We start from the raw sequence: 25,963 nt of genomic DNA, 5'->3' as shown, positions 1-25,963 counted from the left end.
TATTCATGTCATGTTCACTTGTTGGTTCACACGATGAAGCTCGTCCATCTACGGTGTCTAATGTTAGATATGGCTAGAGAATGTACTCTGAAGACCGGTGAGCTGCTTTGAACCAATACAATTAGATTCTCATAAAAGAGGGGAAAGGAGTCCATAAAATTAAAACTACTAGCTGGGCTCTGGTGGCTTAAGCCTGTAATTCCGGCTACTCAGGAGGCTGAGATCTAAGGATCTCAGTTTGAAGCCAGCCCAGACAGGAAAGTCCATGAGACTCTTATCTCCAACAAAACTACTAAAAAAGGAAGGAGAGATAATAAAGGAAAGAAAGCCAGAAGTGGTGCTGCTTTCTTTGGTGCTGTGGCTCAAGTGTTAGAACGCTAGCCTTGAGCAACAGAAGCTTGGGGACAGGGCCCAGGCCCTGAGTCCAAACCCCAGGACTGGCACACATGCACAAAATTAAAACTACTTTCCCCCTAAAAGCAATAAAATAAACAACAAAAACACCCAAACCACTGCAGCTAGCCAACAACCACCCTATTTCATCGCAATGGGGAAAATAAATAAGAAGGCCACTGCTTTTAAACATTTGGCAACCATCTAGAGGATACTTCTCACCTCTGCTCACACCTTTCAACAGGAATCAGGACAAGACATAGATTTGCTAATGTGCCAAGGACTGGAGACATGTGGGCTTTTGTTCTGCAGTGTTTCCTTCCACAAGTGAGTCCACTAAATACCAACCAAGAGGAAGCAGGAGGGTGCGCCTTGCTGATCAGATCGACTAGACATGCCTGGTGGCACGTGGCCTGGTCCACCCCCTCGCTTTCCGTGGCTTGGCCTCCTTGGTCTCCCGGCTCTGCAGCCTCATTTGCTCATGGATGGTCGGGATTAGAAGCACTGAAGAAGGCCTGGATCCACAGAGCCGCGCAGGGTCGCAGAACTGGTGGCCACGAGCCTCTCAGAATATCTAGACCTATTCTTCCCAACTTGTCTGCTTTAGTTTGGGTCATGAAACCTACTGTACATGCTGCCGTTGAGTATTGTGCTGAAAGGAAGAGTTAAAAGTCCCTCCCTCAATAACCATAGGAAATACAAGGTTCTATTTGGCTGTCAGAGCCGGGCTGTGCCAGCCGTGCTGGGCTTTCCTGATGCTCTGCTGGGAGCCCAGTCATCTTGTCAAAGCCTGAGTTCCGCCTCTGTTCTCGCCTCAGACTCTGCTCCTTTCATTGAATTTTAATATCGATGGTAAGAAGCATATGAATATCTCCACACATTCAAAAGAACATGTCTGAATCTTGAAAGGTTAAAGTTTGAGGCAGTGACCATGTGTTGCTTGTTTCTGTCTAGCAAAGCAACACGTGGTGGTAATCAAAACACCTGGTTGATTTTGTGCCTTTATAAGACCTGCAAATCCTTAGCTTGGGGCTCTCCTCCTGGGCTCCGCTGTGTCGGAGTGTAGGAGAGGCCCCAGCTGCAGCCCGTTTAAATAAAACAGCTGTAGAGTCTGACTCTCGGTGGTCTTCTTGCGGGGGTCCTGCGACCTTGGTGTAACAATCTGACCCGTGGTATACTCAGTTGTTAAAGGTGAAAACAAGTTCTCAAGGTTTGTCCAATCACTATATCCACAAAGGAAGTCTTACCAAGAATATGTGAAGGGGGGGGGCGGGGGCTCACACCTGTCATCCCATCTACTCAGGAGGCTGAGACCTGAAGATCATGGTTCAAAGCCAGCAGGGGCAGGAAAGGCCTTGAGATTCTTATCTCCAGTTAAGCACCAGAAAACCGGAAGTGGCGCTGTGGCTCCAGTGGTAAGCAACTGCCTTGAGCTGAAGAGCTGAGGGACAGTGCCCAGGCCCAGAGTTCAGGCTTGGCAACCACCACCACCACCAGGCTGGACGTGGGGGTCCCCAGGCTGGACCCCCATCCACAGGCCGGATTCCTCCACCCTTCCACAGCCCAGACTGTCCCCCCCCCCTCCCCCCGCCTGTCCCCAGGCCAGACCCCTGTCCACAGTCCGGACCCCAATCCCCCCAGGCCGGACCCTGTCCCCAGGCTGGACACCCCTGTCCCCAGGCCGGACCCCTGTCCACAGGTTGGACCCCCATCTCCCCAGGCCGGACCCCGTCCCCAGGCTGGAATCCGCCCCCCATCCCTAGGCAGGACACCCCCGTCCCCAGGCCGGAATCCTCCCCCTCCCCAGGCCAAACCCCGTCCCCAGGCCGGAATCCCCCCCCCCCCCCCCCCCCCGCCCCGTCCCCAGGCCGGACCCGTCCCCAGGCTGGACCCGTCCCCAGGCCGGACACCCCCGTCCCCAGGCCGGACCCGTCCCCAGGCTGGACACCCCCGTCCCCAGGCCGGACCGGTCCCCAGGCCCGCACGGCCCGCGGCCCCCGCCCCCCTCGCGCTCCAACGCCCCGGGGCCAACGGCCGCTCAGGTCCGGCGCCCGCGGCATGGCGCGCCTCCTGCTCCTGCTGGACCTCCTGCTCCTGCTGGGCCTGGGCTGGCTGGGCCGGGCCGGCGAGGTGCAGATGGACTGCGGTGAGTGAGGGGCCTGACCTCTGACCCCGGGGCGGGGCCCGCACCCCCAGAGCGCCCCGGTCCCCCGCTGAGCTCGGGCCAGCCCTGGCTGCCAGCAGCTCCTGAGCCGCTCAGGGGGCTGGTTCGTTAGGAGGCCGCAAGGCCAGCAAGCTTGGGGCGTCTGTGAGTCCCATCCCAACCCTGCCATCCCAACCCCCTCAACCCCGCCATCCCAACCCCCTCAACCCCGCCATCCCAACCCCCTCAACCCCGCCATCCCAACCCCACCATCCCAACCCCCTCAACCCCACCATCCCAACCCCCTCAACCCCACCATCCCAACCCCCTCAACCCCACCATCTCAACCCCACCATCCCAACCCCCTCAACCCCGCCATCCCAAACCCCTCAACCCCGCCATCCCAACCCCCTCAACCCCGCCATCCCAACCCCCTCAACCCCGCCATCCCAACCCCCTCAACCCCGCCATCCCAACCCCCTCAACCCCGCCATCCCAACCCCCTCAACCCCGCCATCCCAACCCTGCCATCCCAACCCCATCAACCCCATCATCCCAACCCCATCAACCCCCTCAACCCCACCATCCCAACCCCACCATCCCAACCCCATCATCCCAACCCCATCAAACCCCTCATCCCAACCCCCTCAACCCCACCATCCCAACCCCGCCATCCCAACCCCGCCATCCCAACCCCCTCAACCCCGCCATCCTAACCCCCTCAAGCCCATCATCCCAACCCCCTCAACCCCACCATCCCAACCCCCTCAACCCCCTCAACCCCACCATCCCAACCCCCTCAACCCCCTCAACCCCACCATCCCAACCCCATCATCCCAAGCCCCTCAACCCCATCATCCCAACCCCCTCAACCCCGCCATCCCAACCCCCACAACCCCGCCATCCCAACCCCCTCAACCCCGCCATCCCAACCCCCTCAACCCCGCCATCCCAACCCCCTCAACCCCGCCATCCCAACCCCATCATCCCAACCCCCTCAACCCCGCCATCCCAACCCCCTCAACCCCGCCATCCCAACCCCCTCAACCCCATCATCCCAACCCCCTCAACCCCCTCAACCGCACCATCCCAACCCCCTCAACCCCCTCAACCCCACCATCCCAACCCCATCATCCCAACCCCCTCAACCCCATCATCCCAACCCCCTCAACCCCGCCATCCCAACCCTGCCATCCCAACCCCCTCAACCCCACCATCCCAACCCCCTCAACCCCACCTTCCCAACCCCCTCAACCCCACCATCTCAACCCCATCATCCCAACCCCCTCAACCCCATCATCCCAACCCCATCATCCCAACCCCCTCAACCCCATCATCCCAACCCCCTCAACCCCGCCATCCCAACCCCCTCAACCCCACCATCCCAACCCCGCCATCCCAACCCCCTCAACCCCGCCATCCCAACCCCCTCAACCCCGCCATCCCAACCCCCTCAACCCCACCATCCCAACCCTGCCATCCCAACCCCCTCAACCCCGCCATCCCAACCCCCTCAACCCCACCATCCCAACCCCACCATCCCAACCCCACCATCCCAACCCCCTCAACCCCGCCATCCCAACCCCCTCAACCCCGCCATCCCAACCCCCTCAACCCCACAATCCCAACCCCGCCATCCCAACCCCCTCAACCCCGCCATCCCAACCCCCTCAACCCCGCCATCCCAACCCCCTCAACCCCGCCATCCCAACCCCCTCAACCCCATCATCCCAACCCCCTCAACCCCCTCAACCCCACCATCCCAACCCCCTCAACCCCCTCAACCCCACCATCCCAACCCCATCATCCCAACCCCCTCAACCCCATCATCCTAACCCCCTCAACCCCGCCATCCCAACCCCCTCAACCCCGCCATCCCAACCCCCTCAACCCCGCCATCCCAACCCTGCCATCCCAACCCCCTCAACCCCACCATCCCAACCCCCTCAACCCCACCTTCCCAACCCCCTCAACCCCACCATCCCAACCCCATCATCCCAACCCCCTCAACCCCATCATCCCAACCCCATCATCCCAACCCCCTCAACCCCATCATCCCAACCCCCTCAACCCCGCCATCCCAACCCCCTCAACCCCACCATCCCAACCCCGCCATCCCAACCCCCTCAACCCCGCCATCCCAACCCCCTCAACCCCGCCATCCCAACCCCCTCAACCCCACCATCCCAACCCTGCCATCCCAACCCCCTCAACCCCACCATCCCAACCCCCTCAACCCCGCCATCCCAACCCCACCATCCCAACCCCACCATCCCAACCCCCTCAACCTCGCCATCCCAACCCCCTCAACCTCGCCATCCCAACCCCCTCAACCCCGCCATCCCAACCCCCTCAACCCCACCATCCCAACCCCATCATCCCAACCCCCTCAACCCCGCCATCCCAACCCCCTCAACCCCGCCATCCCAACCCCCTCAACCCCGCCATCCCAACCCTGCCATCCCAACCCCATCAACCCCATCATCCCAACCCCATCAACCCCCTCAACCCCACCATCCCAACCCCACCATCCCAACCCCATCATCCCAACCCCATCAAACCCCTCATCCCAACCCCCTCAACCCCACCATCCCAACCCCGCCATCCCAACCCCCTCAACCCCGCCATCCTAACCCCCTCAAGCCCATCATCCCAACCCCCTCAACCCCACCATCCCAACCCCCTCAACTCCCTCAACCCCACCATCCCAACCCCCTCAACCCCCTCAACCCCACCATCCCAACCCCATCATCCCAACCCCCTCAACCCCATCATCCCAACCCCCTCAACCCCGCCATCCCAACCCCCACAACCCCGCCATCCCAACCCCCTCAACCCCGCCATCCCAACCCCCTCAACCCCGCCATCCCAACCCCCTCAACCCCGCCATCCCAACCCCATCATCCCAACCCCCTCAACCCCGCCATCCCAACCCCCTCAACCCCGCCATCCCAACCCCCTCAACCCCGCCATCCCAACCCCCTCAACCCCATCATCCCAACCCCCTCAACCCCCTCAACCCCACCATCCCAAGCCCCTCAACCCCCTCAACCCCACCATCCCAACCCCATCATCCCAACCCCCTCAACCCCATCATCCCAACCCCCTCAACCCCGCCATCCCAACCCTGCCATCCCAACCCCCTCAACCCCACCATCCCAACCCCCTCAACCCCACCTTCCCAACCCCCTCAACCCCACCATCTCAACCCCATCATCCCAACCCCCTCAACCCCATCATCCCAACCCCATCATCCCAACCCCCTCAACCCCATCATCCCAACCCCCTCAACCCCGCCATCCCAACCCCCTCAACCCCACCATCCCAACCCCGCCATCCCAACCCCCTCAACCCCGCCATCCCAACCCCCTCAACCCCGCCATCCCAACCCCCTCAACCCCACCATCCCAACCCTGCCATCCCAACCCCCTCAACCCCGCCATCCCAACCCCCTCAACCCCACCATCCCAACCCCACCATCCCAACCCCACCATCCCAACCCCCTCAACCCCGCCATCCCAACCCCCTCAACCCCGCCATCCCAACCCCCTCAACCCCACAATCCCAACCCCGCCATCCCAACCCCCTCAACCCCGCCATCCCAACCCCCTCAACCCCGCCATCCCAACCCCCTCAACCCCGCCATCCCAACCCCCTCAACCCCATCATCCCAACCCCCTCAACCCCCTCAACCCCACCATCCCAACCCCCTCAACCCCCTCAACCCCACCATCCCAACCCCATCATCCCAACCCCCTCAACCCCATCATCCCAACCCCCTCAACCCCGCCATCCCAACCCCCTCAACCCCGCCATCCCAACCCCCTCAACCCCGCCATCCCAACCCTGCCATCCCAACCCCCTCAACCCCACCATCCCAACCCCCTCAACCCCACCTTCCCAACCCCCTCAACCCCACCATCCCAACCCCATCATCCCAACCCCCTCAACCCCATCATCCCAACCCCATCATCCCAACCCCCTCAACCCCATCATCCCAACCCCCTCAACCCCGCCATCCCAACCCCCTCAACCCCACCATCCCAACCCCGCCATCCCAACCCCCTCAACCCCGCCATCCCAACCCCCTCAACCCCGCCATCCCAACCCCCTCAACCCCACCATCCCAACCCTGCCATCCCAACCCCCTCAACCCCACCATCCCAACCCCCTCAACCCCGCCATCCCAACCCCACCATCCCAACCCCACCATCCCAACCCCCTCAACCTCGCCATCCCAACCCCCTCAACCCCGCCATCCCAACCCCCTCAACCCCACCATCCCAACCCCACCATCCCAACCCCACCATCCCAACCCCCTCAACCCCGCCATCCCAACCCCCTCAACCCCGCCATCCCAACCCCCTCAACCCCACAATCCCAACCCCGCCATCCCAACCCCCTCAACCCCGCCATCCCAACCCCCTCAACCCCGCCATCCCAACCCCCTCAACCCCGCCATCCCAACCCCCTCAACCCCATCATCCCAACCCCATCAACCCCCTCAACCCCATCATCCCAACCCCGCCATCCCAACCCCGCCATCCCAAACCCCTCAACGCCACCATCCCAACCCCCTCAACCCCATCATCCCAACCCCCTCAACCCCACCATCCCTACCCCCTCAACCCCACCATCCCAACCCCCTCAACCCCATCATCCCAACCCCCTCAACCCCACCATCCCAACCCGATCAACCCCCTCAACCCCACCATCCCAACCCCCTCAACCCCCTCAACCCCACCATCCCAACCCCCTCAACCCCCTCAACCCCACCATCCCAACCCCCTCAACCCCACCATCCCAACCCCCTCAACCCCCTCAACCCCACCATCCCAACCCCATCATCCGAACCCCCTCAACCCCATCATCCCAACCCCCTCAACCCCGCCATCCCAACCCCCTCAACCCCGCCATCCCAACCCCCTCAACCCTGCCATCCCAACCCCGCCATCCCAACCCCCTCAACCCCGCCATCCCAACCCCCTCAACCCCGCCATCCCAACCCCCTCAACCCCGCCATCCCAACCCCCTCAACCCCATCATCCCAACCCCCTCAACCCCGCCATCCCAACCCCCTCAACCCCGCCATCCCAACCCCCTCAACCCCGCCATCCCAACCCCCTCAACTCCGCCATCCCAACCCCAACCCTGTCCCATTCTCACTCCAACCCATCTCAGCCCCATCTCAACCAGTAAGAGGTGAGCGGCCTGTGTGCAGCCTGCCATCTGCCCTGCCGTCTGGTGGAGAGTTGCATCTTAGTGCAGCATCCTATTTGAATAAAAAAGCAAAAAGCACTGGAGGCGTGGCTCGCGTGGTAAAGCACCTGGCAAGGGCAAAACCCCCGAGTTCAGACCCCTGTATTGCCAAGCAAATGGCCTGTGGAGTGTAGGTTTCCACAAGGAAAGAAAAGACAGGCGCTGTGCAGCCGCCGGGTTCTGCTCTAATGAAGCCTTTGCCCCGCAGGTTCTGAAAGGCTCAACGTGCAAGTCACAGTTCCCGAGAAAATACAGTCAATAGAAGGCGAAGGATATGCGACACATGTAATTAACCGCTACCCGCTTTGGGCAGTTTACAAACCCTGTGGACATGGGGTCCTTGGAGTTCCTTTGCCATTTTCGCCTGTGCACTGTGTACTTGGTGGCTGTCCCGTGGGAAAAGCTGTATCTGAAGAGGAAGCACAAGAAACAGTGTATTGCCTGGATGGGGAATGGTGGTTGGGCCTCGGTCCCCCTTCCAAATCTGCCTGGGAATATTCGGCCCCAGCCGGTACTTTCTTCTGACCCACATAGTCTTCAGACTATGCTTTGAGGATTGTTTTTGGGGGGATAGAGTGGTTATTCTATTTACTCGTGTTTCTTGCTCCACTGTGGATTGCACACACGTTATATGGCCAAGAATGTTCAAGTTCATTTCTTTCAGATTAGGGTTCATGTTCATTTTTCTTCACATTGAACAACTCTATCCTTTGTGGTGGTTGTTTGGGTGGTTGTTTGGGATTGTTCTAGAATCATTTCTAGACAAGTACATTCCGATAGTATGGATTAAACACTAAATCTTTTTCAGGATATTTTTAAATCACTTTTTTGTTCAACCATAATAGAAATACAAGCTAGAAATGTAAGTTGTTTTTTAATATTTTGATCATGTTTACAGAGACTTTGCTAGGTTGATTTATTGCTTCTAACTTCCCTCTAGGTCTTATGTTGTATATAAGTATTGTAAGTTTAAGATGGGATGGGGGTAGCATTATTTGCGAAGGGTCTTCCTGTTGTCCTGCTAAAGCTGCTCTGGGAAGAAAGGTAGTAATGATCTTCCCTGGTGTTCCCTGCCTGGGCTCAGACGGGAAGATGGAGTCAGTAGCAGCATTTGATGGGAAGGAGTCATAACACTCAATCTGTGTTTCGTTCAGAGCATCTGGTCCCACCCATTCTCTGCAGCGCATTGGTTGAGCTCCTACAGTGGGTGTTGTCTTTTGAAAAACGCAGACATGGTTCATTGGTTTGTAGGGGGACAGTGAGAAGGTTGTGAAGACACAGAAATCAAATCAAGTGAATACCGGTCCTCCTACACATACGAAAGGATAAGGGTTTGTGTTGTGGCTGCCCGCTTCACTTCCTGTCTCCTCCTCCTGAGTTCCCTTCCCCCATGTCTTTCCTCCTGGGTAGCCTAAAATAGGTGGTACCCACCAGACAATGAATGACGATTAAGATGAGCAGGGCAAATTGATCTTAATTTTAATTTCATTTCATTCAGTGTGTCCAGATAGGTTCAGTTCATGGAGGAAAAAGGCAAAGTTTTGGCTTCAGTGTTCTGGATGAATGATAGCTGTAGACATGGCTATCTTCATCCAGGAACCCTTTCCTCGTGTAATCCTATTTGCAAAGAGTCTTTAATGAAATAATCAAATTAAATGCATTCTTCAGAACAGGCCCTAATCCAAGGTATCTGGTGTGCTTAGAGGAAGAGGAGATTTGGGGGCTGGGCAGGATGGCACACGTCTATAATCCCAGCTGCTGGGAACGGGGAGACAGGAGGATGGCGGTCCCAGGCCCCAGCAAAGTCAGCCTAAGTCCTTACCTGGAAAACAAGCAAGAATAAATAAATAAGGCAAAGGACAAGTAATAGAGAGCTTACCCAGAAAACACGAGGACCAGAGTTCAAAACCCAGTACCAGGGGATAAAAGAAGTAAGATTCAGAGGAGGGCAGTGAAAAGAGAGGAGATGGTCACCTGCCAACCTGGGAGAGGGGCCTCAGGCTTACCTTCCCTCCCAGCCCCCAGGAAACTCCTACCTCACCAACACTTCCTACTCTGACCTAAAAGCTCAGGAAAATACATTTCAGTTGCCTAAACCAACACACACACACACACACACACACACACACACACACACACACACACACACACATGCACGCACGCACGCACGCACGCATGCACACCAAAAATGCAACTTAATAAAAGGCATAGGACTGTTGCTTAGCTATATAATATAATGCCTATCACATGTTAGACTCAATTCTAGCTAATATAAATGCATCAAACAGATTGTTAAAAATTGAAAGAAAATATGAGAGACGTGTTTAGGCTCTTATAATGGAAAAGAATTGAGTAAGGGATTAAGAAGCACAGATCCTGGAGTGGAATAATTGGGGAGGATCTAGGTTTAAGTACATCAACCATTATCAGAAACAAAGTGGCAAATATTCCAACTCAACCTTAAATCTATTTACTACATCTAAAGTATCCAGAATATATCAAGAACTTCTGAAAATCAGTTAGAAATAAAAAAGAAGCATGTATAAAGTTATAAATGTTAACCTTGAGAAGTTAACAAACGTAATCACATTCAGATTGAGAAACTTACAAAGAATTGCCAAATAACTAATGTAGGGCACTATTTTACATCCAGTGTTTGCAACAATTAAATCCAACAAAGCAATATATGATGAGAGTACATAAGTTATAAAAAAAAAAAAAAGTTCATCTTATTTTCTGTTTGTGAATTGATACAACCAATGGAAAGAGTTGTGGGGTTTTTTTTTTGTTGTTGTTGTTTTTTGAGTCTGGTTGTGGGGCCTGAACTCAGGGCCTGGTCGCTGTCCCTCAGCTCTTCAGCTCAAGGCTAGGGCTCTACCACTTGAGCCACAGCGCCACTTCCGGCTTTTTTCTTCTTGCTTATGTGGTGCTGAGGAATCGAACCCAGGGCCTCATGCATGCAAGGCAAGCGCTCTACCACTGAGCCACCTTCCCCAGCCAAGAGTTGTGGGGTTTTTTTGTTTTGTTTTGTTTTTAATTGTTGGTCATGGAGCTTGAACTCTGGGCCTGGGCACTGTCCCTAAGCTCTTCAGCTCAAGGCTACCACTTGAGCCATACTGCCACTTCCAGTTTTCTAGTGGTTCATTGAAGATAAGAGTCTCACAGACTTTCCTGCCCGAGCTGGCTTTGAACCACCACCCTCAGAGCTCAGCCTCCTGAGTAGCTAGGATGACAGATATGAGCCACGGACACCCCGCTTAAGAGTTGTGTTGGGTTTTGTTTTCACAATGTGGGAACAGTCCACACCTTTGGCATTCCTGGAAAGGACTTACAGCACAGGCCTGTCCGCTGTAGATGGACACATTTCAACATCCACCCATCCCATGAGTATACAAAATAAATTCTCAAGGGAAATTAAAATTTAAAAATCCACCTAGCAACATTTTCTGTAAACATGATTGAAATAGTAAAAGTACCTTGCATTTCTAGTGTGCATTTCTATTATGGTAAACTGATTTTTTTTTAATCCTGAAAAAGATTTAGGGTACAATATATACTATCAGAAGGCAATGATAAGCAAAACAAAAACTGGTATGAGAAAATTTTAACTGGAGAGTTAGTCCATGTTTGTAGCCTGCCATGTTCAATAGTGAAAAGAGACTGCTCCCACACAGTGACACAGAGAATAAATTGTCCGTGCATCAGATACCACTTTTAATCTTTGTTAGTAGAGGCCATAAGCATTGCGTTCAAGCAACGAACATATTTCATCAAATCTATAAATAACATACATTATATGCTATTAACTCTTTGCTTTACTGTGTATAAATTTTCTATTGAGTGGAGACTTGACTATTGCAAGGAAATTTGACCATTTTACTGGTCTCAAACTTTTAATAAACGAACACATTCATTGGATAAGAATAATTCATTCTTCATATCCTATTATATTGGGTAAATTTAAAAATGAATAAAAAACTACACAATGCTATTCTTCTATCCAATATTATCATAATGAAGGCCACAATATTAACACTGAAATAACTCAATATGAATAATTTATAAATGATTATGAATATTCAGCTTTAAAATCTCCTTCTAGTGTATTGTGTTTGGAAATGTAATCATCATTAATGTAAAAATAATCATTTCCTCTGCTACTGATGCTTTTTTTTTCTGGTTTTCCTTGCTTTTTAAATGTGCCCACCCTGCAGATATCCTACAGCATTATGATTGAAGGGAAAACATACACTATGCACCTAAAGCAAAAGTAAGTGACCTTTATCTCAACCGTCTTTGTTCTGTGATTATTACTTGCAAATATCTAGAACATGATTATGGTGGATTTGAGAGTAATTCTAGTTAGTACCTACTTATTTTTTTCTGTTTTTATTTAAAATTTTTGTCCTTTTTTTCCTTCTTTTTTAGACAGGATCTTGCTGTGCAGTTCAGGCTGTTACCACCTTGAAACTCTCCTGCCTCAGCCTCCTGAGTATTGGAATTGCAGGCATGCACCCCTGTCCCCCACTTCATTTGTGTCTTATTTGTGCTTGGAAAAATCTTTTCAGTCTTTCAATTATTCCTCAGAGCTGGCAGCTCTCCTCCTCCTCCCTAGTTGAGTCAGAATTGTTTTGGACAGTTTGTAAGGTGGCCTGATAATTTTGCTAATTTTTAAAATAATTTTCTATCTTTTTGATAATTTTTAATCATTTTCTATCTTTCTGTGAACATAAACATGGCCTGTTTTCAAGTTCCTTTCTATCTAAACTATACTTAAATAATCTCAACAGATTCTTTGATGGACTGAATTATGACAATAATTTTAAGTTAGTGTATCACCGAAGCAATGAGAAATGAGAAACGCCTCTGAGCCATTCCAGAGTTCAGAACTGCAGCCTCTTCACCATACTTTATGAAACTGTCTTCTCCCTAAGATACACAATCCTTGTCTGAAAGAAGACATAAAAAGTGCACTCCAGTTACATATTGCTACATTTCTTGAGTGCTGTGTATTTTCAGCAAAAGCACAGGGCCCCGGAGAGAAGCCTGCAGTGGCTGTGACCGCGGCTGACTGCGGTGGGCCAAACCATGCTGCTGCGTGGCAGTCATTGGTGGGCTTTGCTCGGGAAGGGATCCGGACTAAAAACACATATGGCATTACGAATGACAGGCACTGCTAAGAGCCTGGAAGACGCCGTGCTTGGTCTCTGATGCGTTTCTAAGGACTCTGATTCTTCAATTTCAGAATTCACGATCTGCTTTAATTCTGGAGACTTCGTGCCAATTTTTGAGTGTAATGTTCCCTTTTTCTCACTCTAGTACTGTACCTGGCTTGCTGTTGACTGTGCATTATGATCGTTTGAGGGAACCACTGTCGCTTTTCCAAAGTTAACTATACTTGACTCATCTGTCACCTGCCCTGCTAGTCTTGATTTTGTCCTTTATTTCAAATATTTTCTTCAGATATCAGCTTTCATTTTACTGTTTCTCTATACAAAAGATGCCTCATTTACTCTAGGAATTTTTTTCGGTGTATTGCTGTATTTTTGCGTAGAGCATTTCTGAACAAATATGCACCACTGTGATCAGTAAAGCTTGACAGCTTCTATTCCTGGGTCTTCAATGCGTCCATCGTTCACTTAATTATTGTTATTTCTCTACACACAGGGCAAGTGTTGGGCTTTCTTACACATGGACAGCTTTTCTCACACGTGTGGTGAGGCGTCCTCTTCCAGGGCGCTGTCTGTCTGGGCTTTCTTTGGGGTGCACTTAGGGATGCTGGTATTTCACGCCTGGATCAGCAGCTCAGCTCAGATTCCCACCTGTCCTTTCACGGTTTCAGCAGTGAAGGCGTTTGTTTGAGATGTATTTCTCATCCGTGTGGAGGAGAGCTTGGGTTTCCATGTCTTCAGAATCACAAATGGTGAGGCCTGGCCTGGGCCACAGCGCTCAGCCTGCGTCCACCATCTGCACCCAGCAGGAATCTTCATTTATTTGGGCTGAAGTAACAAAACACAGAAACAAATGGAAGTGAAAATGCTCTCCTTTAGTGTGTTCACTCAAGCAATGTGTCATGGTAATACAAAGGGACCAACACGGTTCTGGAGGCGGGAGTGAAGAGCAAGCATGCTCGAGGAGTCTGCTCTTGTGGTCTTAGAATACTGATTCATGGTCTAAACAACCCTCCTAACATCACACCAGTTAAGAGGCTTCAACATACAAATTTAGAGAAGGCACGGTTATGTGATAATTTTTCCTCTTGTTATTCACAAATCTGCAAAGTATTTCTATCTTTGGCAGTATGAAGATTTAAACTCAAGGACATTGTACCTGCTCAGCTTGTTTACTTAGGTCGCACTCTACCATCTGAGCCAGGCCACTGGCCAAGCTTTTTGGTAGCTACTTTGGAGATGGAGTCTTGCAAGACTGTTCTCTTCTTCCCTTTGAACTGTGATGCTCTGGATCTCAGCATCCAAAGTAGCTAGATTATGAGGGTGAGCCACCAGTCACCAGCTAGCTCTACACTTTGGGCTGGAAAACATTTTGCCTTTTTTGTGTCACAGTAAAAAAAAGAAAAATCCTTTCCCAGGCTAAAGCTACAGATTTCTTTCTATGCTTGTTTCCTATCAGCTTTATAGTTTCAGGTAGTAAGTCTTCAATCCACTTTTCGTGAATTTTGTACATGGTATAAGACAAAAAGGTCCAATTTCATCTTCTTTGTGTGGATATTCAATCTTCCAAAAATTATTTAAAGAGAAGTTCTTCCCCATGCATGTTCTTGATAAGTTTGTTAGAGATCAATTGATTATCAATGTATGGATTTGTTCCTCTGACACAACTCTGTTCCATTGGTCTATGTATCTGTTTTCTTTTTAACACCCATAGCATGGAGTTTCTATTACCATAGCTTGGTAGTATATTTCAAAATCAGGTAGTCTGGTGCCACCAACTGTACTTTTTGCTCAAAACTACTTTGGCTATTCAGAGGGAATTGACAGGAGGTGGAAGATCCGTAGAGTGGAAGATCTTTTTCTGCCAACCTGCCTAAGCAGGTTGCACCTTTCTCCAAAATAGAACCTTAGGGAACAATTTTTCTGTTAAATACCTTTTCACCTTTATTTTCACAGACCTTTTTTACCCAGCAGTTTTAAAGTTTATAGTTACGACGGTTCGGGAATTATGACGCCTCTTGATGAAGATATTGAGGTACGTTGTCTGTGTCACCCGTTTCCTCCACAACTGACATTCTGTTTTGTTTTGACATGCACGTAATCATTTCCGGTCGGTGACAGGACTTGGCCCTTATCGCAGCAGGACGGTGACCAAACCCAGTAGGATTTGAGCGCTTTCCAAACTAGCCATTTCCCTGGCGTGCGTGTGCGTGTGTGTGTGTGTGTGTGTGTGTGTGTGTGTGTGTGTGTGTGACCACTGGGTCAAACCTCAAATGGAAAGTCATGATTTACATCAGGGGTTTTCAACCGATCTAATTTTCATACCTGAAATGCAGGGTCCGGCAGCCGCTGGGGGGTTAATCGCTGGCATGCCCCATCATCTCGCTCTGTCGGTCAGCATTTGACTTTTCTTTTTTCTTCCCAGCCATCTGCTTCCCAGAAATCCTGCCAACTGGCCAGCTACTTGCAGACTGGTGCTGATGGAATCTAGGGATCTCCTACCCATTCACCCCACCCCTACTTCCCGCACTGTATTTTTGGGGACTTGTGCTTCTCTGTGTTCTGTTGCACACAGAATCGGCTCGTCTGGGAAGAGATTAGGTGGCACTGTCCCATTTTGCAGCCGGATTCTCATTGGATGATGTGTCTAGGCCGAGGCTGAAGGCTCAGGTGGTCTGCTCCTGTTCTTGAAGGAGCTTGCTCCTGCTGTCAGCGTAGCCCTTTCAACGTCTTCTTCATCCTCTGCTTCTAGAAGCTGGAAGGGTGGGAAGCAAGAGTTGGAACAACTCCTTTGGGTTTACTTGATGCAAGTTTGGTGGGCCTGGCTGTCGAGTGATTAACTGTGGCAAGTCCACACTTGGACATCCTTGTAGGCGCTGCGGGGAGATCCGGTTCCCTCCTCCGATCATGGCTCTTCTGTGCTGTAACTTTCCCCGCGGCTTCTGTAGATCCCCGGCCGCTCCCGCTACCTGTGGCTCTTCTGGCTTCTCCCCTGCCTCTTGCCCACGCGTTCCCTGCCTTGGCCTACCACACACTTTAAGAGCAGATAAACCAACACAGAAGAATTCTCTTCTCTGTTCTTCAGCTGTCCTGGTCTTGGCCAGATTTGTTGGTATCCATGAACTTTTCTAGTTCCTCTCCCTCCAATTTGATATTTCAAAGCCCAGATAAAAGCAAAGTTGAGTTCCAGCAACACAAGCGAATTCTATGGCCAGGGAAGTGGAGCTCTGTGAGGAAAGCACCCTCACAGGACCAATGAAACGGGGCGGGAGGCGGGGGCGCTAGGACAGGCTGAGAGGGGCAGACTAATCATGGGGATTGGCCTGGAGTTGGTGGGGGGTTCTCAGAAAGCAGTGACGCTTTCTGTCATGGTAGCTGGCAGGCGTGGCTCTTCGATGGACATTTGATCACAATGAAGCTAGAGGTTGTCCCGATTAAGTCTATCAGCCATCTTAGGTCCAGTGGTTTTGCACACTCACCTGAAGGGAACTTCCAGCCATCAGGCATCTTGTCTTCCAGGAGTAGTGAGAAATCCAGCCTGGCTTCTAGGAAGCCAGGTGGGGTGGCAGGGAGCATCTTTCACATATTCTCAGTCAAGATTAAGTGCACCTCAGCTAATGGCCCACATTTTACGGCCTCCTTCTGCACCTTCTGCCTCTGTTGGACCCTGAATTTCAGTTTCTAACACTCCTGAGACTGTGGCCACCTCTGCGGAAGGATTGGGTTTTCGGTTGCGATATTGCCTGCCCTGGGAGCCAGCCAGGATCCCCACGGGTGTAATTACCTCCTTTCTTGGGTTCAATATATTTCCCTTCCTGTTTCTGTCTACCTTTGTAATGCAAGCCCAGAAGGTATTTTCCACATTTTATCTTTGGTCCACCCCCAACTACCCCTCCAAATAATTTCTCTTGCAGATGTGAATTCGTTTTGCTTCTCTGGCGTGCAGAATTAAGTCAGAGGAGTATGAAAAAAATAAATGGTTTTAATTATTTTTAAACCTTATCCTAACGATTGAAAGTCACATTGAATTTATAACACAGGAAAAATGTGGAAACTACTACTGAGTTCTTTGGGAACCTGAGCAGGACGGGGGGGGGGGGGGGGAGGGAGGGGTGTGGGGGGAGGGGTGATTTCAGAAAATCAAGCCATGGCCTCCCCTATCATCTTAGAAGTCCATTTTGGAAACAGTGAGTACTTGAGGCACACAACCCAAGACGTGTGTTTTCAGCGTCTAACAATGCTGCCTTGGACATGAGCTCCTCTCATACGGGGTTTCCCTTTGTCTTCCAGAGCTCCTGCCACTACCAAGGATATTTGGAGGGGTACCCCAACTCCATGGCGACGCTTAGCACGTGCACCGGGCTCAGGTTGTAACGCAGCACCGAGGGGTACAAAGTGGATCACTTAGCTGGAAATTATTTCTGCTAATGGCCTGGCTGAATTGGATCATAGTGTATTAATTGATAACTAGACAAATACTAATTACATTATTTTCTGTGCCATACCCATTAACTTTTCTTACTTTCACTACCTAAGTCTGATCACGATATGTATACAAACAAAAAGCAACAGCACCCACATCAATCAAGTGCACTGGCTTGTAAAAGTATGGTGGTGTTTATATTGATGCTTGCAAACGCGTTAGCTCGCTCACACCGCTTTTGTTCTCGTTTGCAGGGGCATCCTGCAGTTTGGAAACATTAGCTACGGAATTGAACCTCTGGAGTCTGCGCTTGGTTTTGAGCACGTCATTTATCAACTACAGCACAAGAGAACGAGTGTTTCTTTATATGCCGAGAAGGAGTTTGAGTTACGAGATCTGCCCTATGAAGTGCAAAGAATAGAGGTTGGTGGCTCATCAACTACATTGTATTTTTTCCTGTAGGCTCTCCTTTTCAAGTATTGGTATTTCCTATGTGGCACCTTGGGTTTATTTAGCTTATCCATTTTATTGCACATTTTCTTTGGTTTTATCTACTAGGACTTACAGGTGTCCTGTTCCCACTCCAAATACCCGAGTTAAGTGATTTCATATTTAACATATTGGTTGCCCCAATTAAACACACACAGAGTTCATCCGTCTGTCTGTCTGTCATCTGTCTACCTATCATATTCCTGTTCCTTCCTACTCCCCAAATACTCATGCCAATGTCCTTTGATATCTTGTAAACTTTAATCCCTAATTACCAACACTGCCACTGGACCATACCAGTAGACTGTCCTTGGATCGGTGTGATGGAGTCAGTTCCTCAGTACTCGCTGAGGCCCCAGCCCGCTTCACCCCACAATTGGAGTCATCTTTGCACACCACGTGTCTCAGCACACACATCTTGTGTTGCTGACCTTTTCCTATTAAACAACCTGGCTTTGAAGTCCTTTGAAATCTGGCCCTTGCCCACCTTCCCAAAAGAATCACAGTGTCTAGAATTCTCTTATGCCTGCATCTTACATTTTAATTTTTTTGGTGAACTGATTTTTTTTGTCGGTTGTGGGGCTTGAACTCCAGGCTTGGGTGCTACCTTATCCCTGCGCTCTTCAGCTCAAGGCAAGCGCTCTACCACTTGAGCCACAGCACCACTTCTGGTTTTCTAGTGGTTAATTGGAGATAAGAGTCTCACAAACTTTTCTGCCCAGGCTAGCTTTGAACCGTTATCCTCAGATCTCAGCCTCCTGAGTAGCTAGGATTACAGGCGTGAGCCACCAGCGTCCGACTGATTATTTTCTTTAAGATTTTTAATAAACAGATCAGCAGCAGTCCTAATTTAAATGATGAAAATGAGTATTAAACAACCAGCACTTGGTAATTGGTTGGAAGGAAGAAATAACCTCGAATCTTTAAACCACTGAATGCAGTGTTTTTTCAGTAGCTTAGATGCAGTAAAGGACTCTGTGTCCAGGAACTTCAATGAAATGACGATTTTTTTTTTTTAATTTCCCCATTGAAACCATGAACTATTCGGTCCTTAAATGTTGGGTAGTAATGTTGGGCAGAAAAATTCATGACTCTTTTCTTCAGTTAACCAGCCAAAAGCCTGAAGTAGAACTATGGCTCACGTGAAGGAACCTTGAGCAAAAAGCTAAGCAACAGTGCCGAGGCCCTGAGTTCCAAGTCTCAGTATCAGCATCAAAAAAATCATAAAATGGAGATAGTAGAAGTGTCTGGCATCTCTGAGCTTGGGGCCTCTGCTCTACATTCTGGTCGCTGTCCACGCACCAGGGTGGTTTTGTTGTCATGGTCACATAGCATTGTGTGTCCTCCGCACTGCAGTGCCCAGGGTTTGCTAAGCTTGTTTTATAGTCTGGCATTAGTGCACATCTCCTCATGTAACAACTACAGTGACAATGGGTTAACATTTTGTTAGCAAACCCATTTTCCAGAATAGTCTAAGCCATAGATAGGTTAATCAAGAACAGAAGCTTCGTGAAACCAGATATTTGGATCTAACATAGCCACTATATTCTAAGTGTCTGACATCAGATGCCAAATGCCAGTGTCTGTGGTCTAGTTTAAGCCAATCCATCATTTGACACCCTGTTACTTACCTTGTCTGAGGTACATGATACAAGGGTTGATGTCCCAGTACTCTCTGGGAGCATGTACAAAGTCATAACACAAAATAATGTAGTCAAAGTCTCATTAGGCTAATAGAACTAAATGCAGGGCCAATGAGAATTTTTCAACACTGAGCTCATTAATAGTAGTGACAAATATTGAAAAGACTAATTCCTCAGTTTGGGACATAATGTTTGTGGATTCTTTTCAGGCACAAAAAGATCTCCCTCACTATATAGAAATGCATATTGTTGTTGAAAAACGACTGGTAAGTACAGTTTGATTTATTTTGGTTGGGGGCTGAATTTTATTCTCAATAATAAATTATGAAAAGAACTTTCTTGTGTTGCCAGTAGGAGTTTTTAATAGAGAACTAATAATAAATTTGCATTTCCCATGTTGTAATGTATTTTGAATTGTTTTTTTATCAGTAGGCAATTGGAAATTGAATTTCTATAAAAATTTTATTATTAATTTATAAATAGTAATATAAACAAAACAAATGTTCCCTAATAACCATTTACAGATAGTTATAGAATTGTAGGGAACTTATTGCATGTACTCTAGCACTAAATTTTGAAAACAACAGTTGACAAGATTTCTGTTGTTTAAAGAAGAAATAAGAAGTTCTCCCTTCATAACATCTCTTAGTAGGTAGGGAAACAATGGTCTTTACTGTAGAAGAGGAAATCATGTTTCCAGAAGGTTCTTTCCCACCAGATTTCCTCCTGAAATAGAACTACAATTAAGTAAAATTTAGAATCCGAAAATAATTTCTTCTTTAATGTAAGTTTTAAAATTATTTTTAAACAGTTATACAAAAGGATTTCAATTCAACATGTCAATTTCCTTTTCCTTTTCTTTTTCTATTTTGCATCCAAGTTCCCAACTTCAGCCTTAAAAACTAAATGAATATTCTGAATATTCTTAATATATTTAGGGAATCTTTCAAAGGAAATACCTGCACCTTTGCCAGTAATCCACTGGCCATCAAAGTTTCTGTGTATTTCAGAACTCTGAATTCTATACCACTAATCAGCATATCTGTCACTGAACTGATCCTAAGTGACTTAAAGATTGTAATTTACAGTTAACTGTGAAATAAGGAAATCTAAGTCTTTATACATCTCTTAATTGGGTCAGTGTGTTATTGCTCAGTCATAAACAATTAAGTCAACCACTAGATTGTCTTTATTTTGTTGGTGATGATATTAACATAAAAGTTTTAATTTTACCAACATATATGTCTTTGCCTGTTTCATCTTCTTATGTCTTCCTGAATATCATTTGATGGGAGTTACTTTGGGTCACTCTCATTTCTGTGTCATTGATCTAAGATTAATCTGGAATCATGAGTATGCTGTATTTATTGCTATACCTTTGCAGTTAGCTTTGAAGTTGAAGACTCAACTTTGTTCTTATTCCAAATCATTCTGGACATTTCAGATTATGTTAATTTTCAAATAGATTTTAGGATCAACTTTTTGATTACCCTGCAATGGCAACTGTAATTTTTGTAGGAATTGACTTGACTCTTTGGACCAATTTGGATATTTCCACCTTTTTAACAATACAAAGCTTTACAATGTCTTTTATGTCTTTACAATGTCTTTACTTATGTCTTTTACTTTCAGCAGTGTAATTTTCAGTGTTTGTCTTGAATTTTTTTTACTAAGATTATTATTATTATTATTTTGTTGGTCATGGGGCTTGAACTCTGGGCCTGGGCACTGTCCCTCAGCTCTTCAGCTCAAGGTGAACACTCTACCTCTTGAGCCACAGTGTCATTTCCAGTTTTCTGGTGATTTATTGGTGATAAGAGTCTCATAGACTTTCCTGCCTGGGCTGGCTTTGAACCGTGATCCTCAGATATCAGCTTCTTCAGTAGCTAGGATTACAGGTATGAGCCACTAGCACCCGACTAGTCATTATTTTTGTGTTATAAGTGATTTGCTTCCTTCCTGTAATTTTTGAACTACTTATTCCTGGCATATGAAATAGAATTGACTTTTGTATCTGCTCTTATATCCTATGGATTTACCAAAATCCTATGGATTTATCCTGATAGTTTTTAGTGGATTTCTTAGGATTTTCTGTGTACAAATGTCTGCTGGCAAAGTGTTAAACATTTTTCTTTCCTAAATGAGTATATATTGATTTCTTTTATTTGAATGAGTACCTTGTCAAGAAGTCTGGATAGCTCAAGCCCCACAACTGACAAAACAAACAAACAAAAAATGAAGTCTGGATAGTATTTGTGCAGTGGGAACAGGTGTCACTGTCTTTCAGGCTCTCAGAAAAAAAACACAAATTCCTTTATTGATTCTGATGTGATCAGTGGGTTTTTCATAGATTTCTTTTCTTTACCAGATTGAATGTTTGATATTGTTTTTTATCATGAATGGGCATTTATTTTCAAGTTTTTATGTTTCTATTGATAGAATTATATGGATTTGGACTTTTATCCTATAACAAATTATATTTTATGGTTGATTTTCAGCTGTCACACCAACCTTGCATTCCTAGAATAAACCCCATTTACTTGGATTGCATATTCGTTTTCTATGTTGTATTTTTTCATTTTTTGAGTATTTTTATTTAGTTGTACAAAGGAGCTGCCAATCAACAAGTACAATTTAAATTAGTATTTTGTGCAGGGTTTTTGTGTTTATATTGATGAGCCATGTTACTTTGAAGTTTTGTTTCTGACCTCATTCATTGAGTTGACAGTGCTTTTTTCTATTTTATAGAAGCATCTGTGAAGAATTAGTGTTAAGTTTTGTAAATGTTTGATAAAAGGAATGAAAAGTTTAATGAAGCAATAGGGAATTAATGCTTTCTTTAAAAAAGATTTTTAAATGCTCTTCAATTTGTTGTTACAGTTTCAAATTGTTCCTAAATTAGTCTAAGTTATCTAATTTTTTGGGGGGGCCCAGTCATGGGGCCTGAACTCTGGGCCTGGGCACTGTCCCTCAGCTCTTTCAGCTCAAAGCTAGCGCTCTACCACTTGAGCCACAGCGTCACTTCCAGCTTTTTTCATTTTGCTTATGTGGTGCTGAGGAATCGAACCCAGGGCCTCATGCATGCAAGGCAAGCGCTCTACCGCTGAGCCAACTTCCCAGCTCTAAGTTATCTAATTTTTTGTTATACACTTGTAACCATAGTTCTTTTATAATTTTTATTCTTTCCTTAAAGTCAGTGTTTGTACTCTAAAGCAGCTTTAGATTTTTCTCTTTTGTTCTCTCAATGTAGTCAATGAGTTTCTTTGTTATTTTTGTCTTTTCAAATAATTAACTTTGTTTTGTTTTCTCTCTTATTTTTCTATCTTTATTTCAGTCATTTTTGTTTTGATCCTTATTATTTATTTCCTTTCTTTGGGTTTATTTTGCTGTTCTTGCACCAACTTCCTGATGTAGCAGGCTAGACAGGTGATTTTGAGATGCTCATCACTCCAATATTGCTACTTCTGGCAATAAATTCACCACTAGCATTGCTGTGGCTGAATACGATCAGTTGGGCTATGTTTGATTTTGATTAATACAACTTTCCAAATACTCTGTGATTTCTTCTTTGTTTTGTATAATTGGTTCCACATGTTTAGAATTTTACAGTTTTTTGTTGTTTTAAATTAAATCTCATTAGGTTCAGAGGGAATATGCCTTGCATTTTTTAAACTAACTATAGTTGGTCTTACCTTTCAGCCTACTATATGCTCTATTTCTTGATTATGTTCCATGTATGCTTGAGGGAGAATGCACGCTGTAAATGTTTTGCAGTGAAATGTTCCGTGGAGACTTATTGGTGTATAGTTTTATTTCAATATTTACCCTCTGTATTGACTTGCTTATGTTAGTCTATTATTACAAGTTGTATACTAAAATCTCTATTATTAAATTTTCCTATTAATTTTTGGTTATTTTTTATTTTGCATGAATTCCTGCTCTGTTCTTGGATGCATAAACAGTTATAATTTGATAGCTTCCTGGTTGACATTGTTTTTTGCCATTGCTCTTTGCATCGTATTATTTCCAATCCTTTTACATTCAAGTGATTTGTGTCTTTGCAAAATGTAGCATGTCTCCTGTAAACAGTTAATTCTTCTGGGTTTTGTTTTCTTAATCAAATCTGACAATCTGATAATTGATTATGTAATCCACTCACATTTAATGACATATGTCTATTTTATGTTTATCACTTTGATTTATTCTGCTTCATAACTATTCTGTTCCTTCCTCTTTTGTTTTTCTTCCTGTTGTCATGGACACTTTCTAGCTTTTAGTTTTCCCTTTTATTTGAAGGTAATTAGGGATTCATGTGTATTTCGTAAGAATGGAAAGAGATCCTGTCCACTAACAGGGTGGATATTGTGGCTGAAACAGTCAAGACACAGGGTAATTGCATCCAAACAAGAATCTGTGGACCACACCCGCTTGCCCATTGCTCTGCTTGCTCTACCTCAGACCCCAAGTCTGTTCTCCGTTCATAGATGTGTTTCAAAAAATTACATAAATGGGGCTGGGAAGGTGGCTCAGTGGTAGAGCGCTTGCCCCTCATGCATGAGGCCCTGGGTTTGATTCCTCAGCACCACATATACAGAAAAAGCCGGAAGTGGCGTTGTGACTCAAGTAATAGAGTGCTAGCCTTGAGCTGAAGAGCTGAGGGACAGCGCCCAAGCCCAGAGTTCAGGCCCCACAACTGACAAAACAAAAACAAACAAACAAACAAAACCAAAAAATTACATAAATGAAGTCACTCAGTATGTAACACTTTGGGATTTTTTCCACACATACTTTCTGGAAAATTTCCCAGACTTAACAACTCCTTTTTTTTTTTTTTTGGCCCGGGGGGGGGGGGGGGGAAGGGGGTCTGGTCATGGGCCTGAACTCTGGGCCTGGGCGCTGTCCCTCAGCTCTTTAGCTCAAGGCTAGCGCTCTACCACTTGAGCCACAGCATCACTTCCAGCTTTTTTTTTCTGCTTATGTGGTGCTGAGGAATCGAACCCAGGGCCTCATGCATGCAAGGCAAGCGCTCTACCACTGAGCCACTTTCCCAGCCCACTTAACAACTTCTTAAACAAAATGTATGTTAATCCTTCAGATTCTTTTCTTCGTGCTAGCCTGTGCTGCTTTTAGAGACATGGATCCAGTCAGCCTGTCAGTGTTTTCAGGATGAATTATGTTGATCTGCTGGTTTACAATTCACATGTCTTGGGTCTCTTCATACATTACCACCTATCCATTCTCACTTTCAAACTCTTGTCTTTGCCCTTTTTTTTTTTTTTACTTTTCCTTATTGTATTCTTCTTGTGACACTATGTTTCTACTGTTAGTTATATAATTTGTTTTAGTAAAGTTTCAGGCAGACATGGCTTTGAATGGGTGTGGTAGATGTGCAATCTTTCTGATTTCCATTTTCAGATTTGCAAAATAGGCAGTCTTCCAGTTTAAAGCTAGAATTTTCTATCAGCCACTACTATCCATAACTTATTGATAGTGGAATTATACCATATTTTGCAGGCTTATAATTTTTTACATTTATAATCTCTAGATACATGCAATGATTTGTATGCTAATAAAATAATGTTGATAATTTAAACAATTTCTGACTTTATCAGATTAAATTTTAGATAAAAGGAAAACAGTAACTAAACATTAGGCAATGTATACATAGATCTCAAAGGCAATTGTCTTTTGCAGTACGATCACATGGGTTCTGACACAACCATTGTCACCGAAAAAATTTTCCAGTTGATTGTATTGACGAATGCTGTAAGTACTTGCTCTTTTGAAGTTTTGTACTTGTCCTGTGCTACTAAAACAATCTCTCTTCACCTTCTTTTAGGATATTGATTAAATGTACATGTGGTATGATACAGGAAAATTTAAGTATCATTTTAACTTCAGACTTTCTGCCTTTTAATTGGGCAGAATGACAATTATATGTACCTATTTAAGTTATTGTGAAGTAAATTAAATGAGAAACTTATTACATGCAAACAGCTTAGAAGTATTAAATATGATTTGTATTATTAACACTGTTGCTTGTTAGCAGACTTGTAAAGGTCCAGTGGAGGCTGACAGTTCACGTGTTTAATATGTGTGAGAAGTTTATTGTCGGAAATGTTTTGCTGCTTGAACATGTTTTCTGCATGTGTTTTGTTTTAGATTTTTGCTTCCATTAATCTCAACATAATTTTGTCTTCACTGGAATTTTGGACAGATGAAAACAAAATTTCAACCTCAGGAAATGCTAATGAGTTATTGCACAAGTTTTTAAAATGGAAACGATCTTTCCTTGTTTTGCGTCCTCATGACATGGCATTTTTACTCATGTAAGCATATTTTGGAATTACTGAAGCTTATCAAAAAATCAGTTTGGCACTATTTCTATTTTTCTCTTTTTTGTGGTGCTGAGAACTTGAACCTAGGACCTCATGCTTGCTCG

The 25,963-nt window shown here is 46.8% G+C and overlaps 1 protein-coding gene across 1 annotated transcript in view; it reads left to right on the top strand.

The window, feature by feature from the left end:
• The first annotated feature begins 2,451 nt into the window (after positions 1 to 2,451).
• Positions 2,452 to 25,963, top strand: part of LOC122123509 (disintegrin and metalloproteinase domain-containing protein 2-like) — a 44,365-nt gene continuing 20,853 nt past the window's right edge. Inside the window, exons 1-9 of the mRNA XM_042697829.1 lie at positions 2,452 to 2,539; positions 8,004 to 8,080; positions 12,010 to 12,065; positions 14,923 to 15,001; positions 17,257 to 17,333; positions 17,644 to 17,812; positions 19,731 to 19,787; positions 25,216 to 25,287; positions 25,684 to 25,850. Of these exons, the coding sequence (XP_042553763.1) occupies positions 2,452 to 2,539; positions 8,004 to 8,080; positions 12,010 to 12,065; positions 14,923 to 15,001; positions 17,257 to 17,333; positions 17,644 to 17,812; positions 19,731 to 19,787; positions 25,216 to 25,287; positions 25,684 to 25,850 (842 nt within the window). The remainder of the gene's footprint in view (positions 2,540 to 8,003; positions 8,081 to 12,009; positions 12,066 to 14,922; positions 15,002 to 17,256; positions 17,334 to 17,643; positions 17,813 to 19,730; positions 19,788 to 25,215; positions 25,288 to 25,683; positions 25,851 to 25,963) is intronic.

This window comes from Dipodomys spectabilis, unplaced genomic scaffold (genome assembly GCF_019054845.1).
Source record: "Dipodomys spectabilis isolate Male_0828 unplaced genomic scaffold, ASM1905484v1 ptg000229l, whole genome shotgun sequence".
Classification (NCBI taxonomy): domain Eukaryota; kingdom Metazoa; phylum Chordata; class Mammalia; order Rodentia; family Heteromyidae; genus Dipodomys; species Dipodomys spectabilis.
The sequence above is the reverse complement of the archived record's forward strand: the minus strand, read 5'-3'. Positions and strand labels throughout refer to the sequence as shown.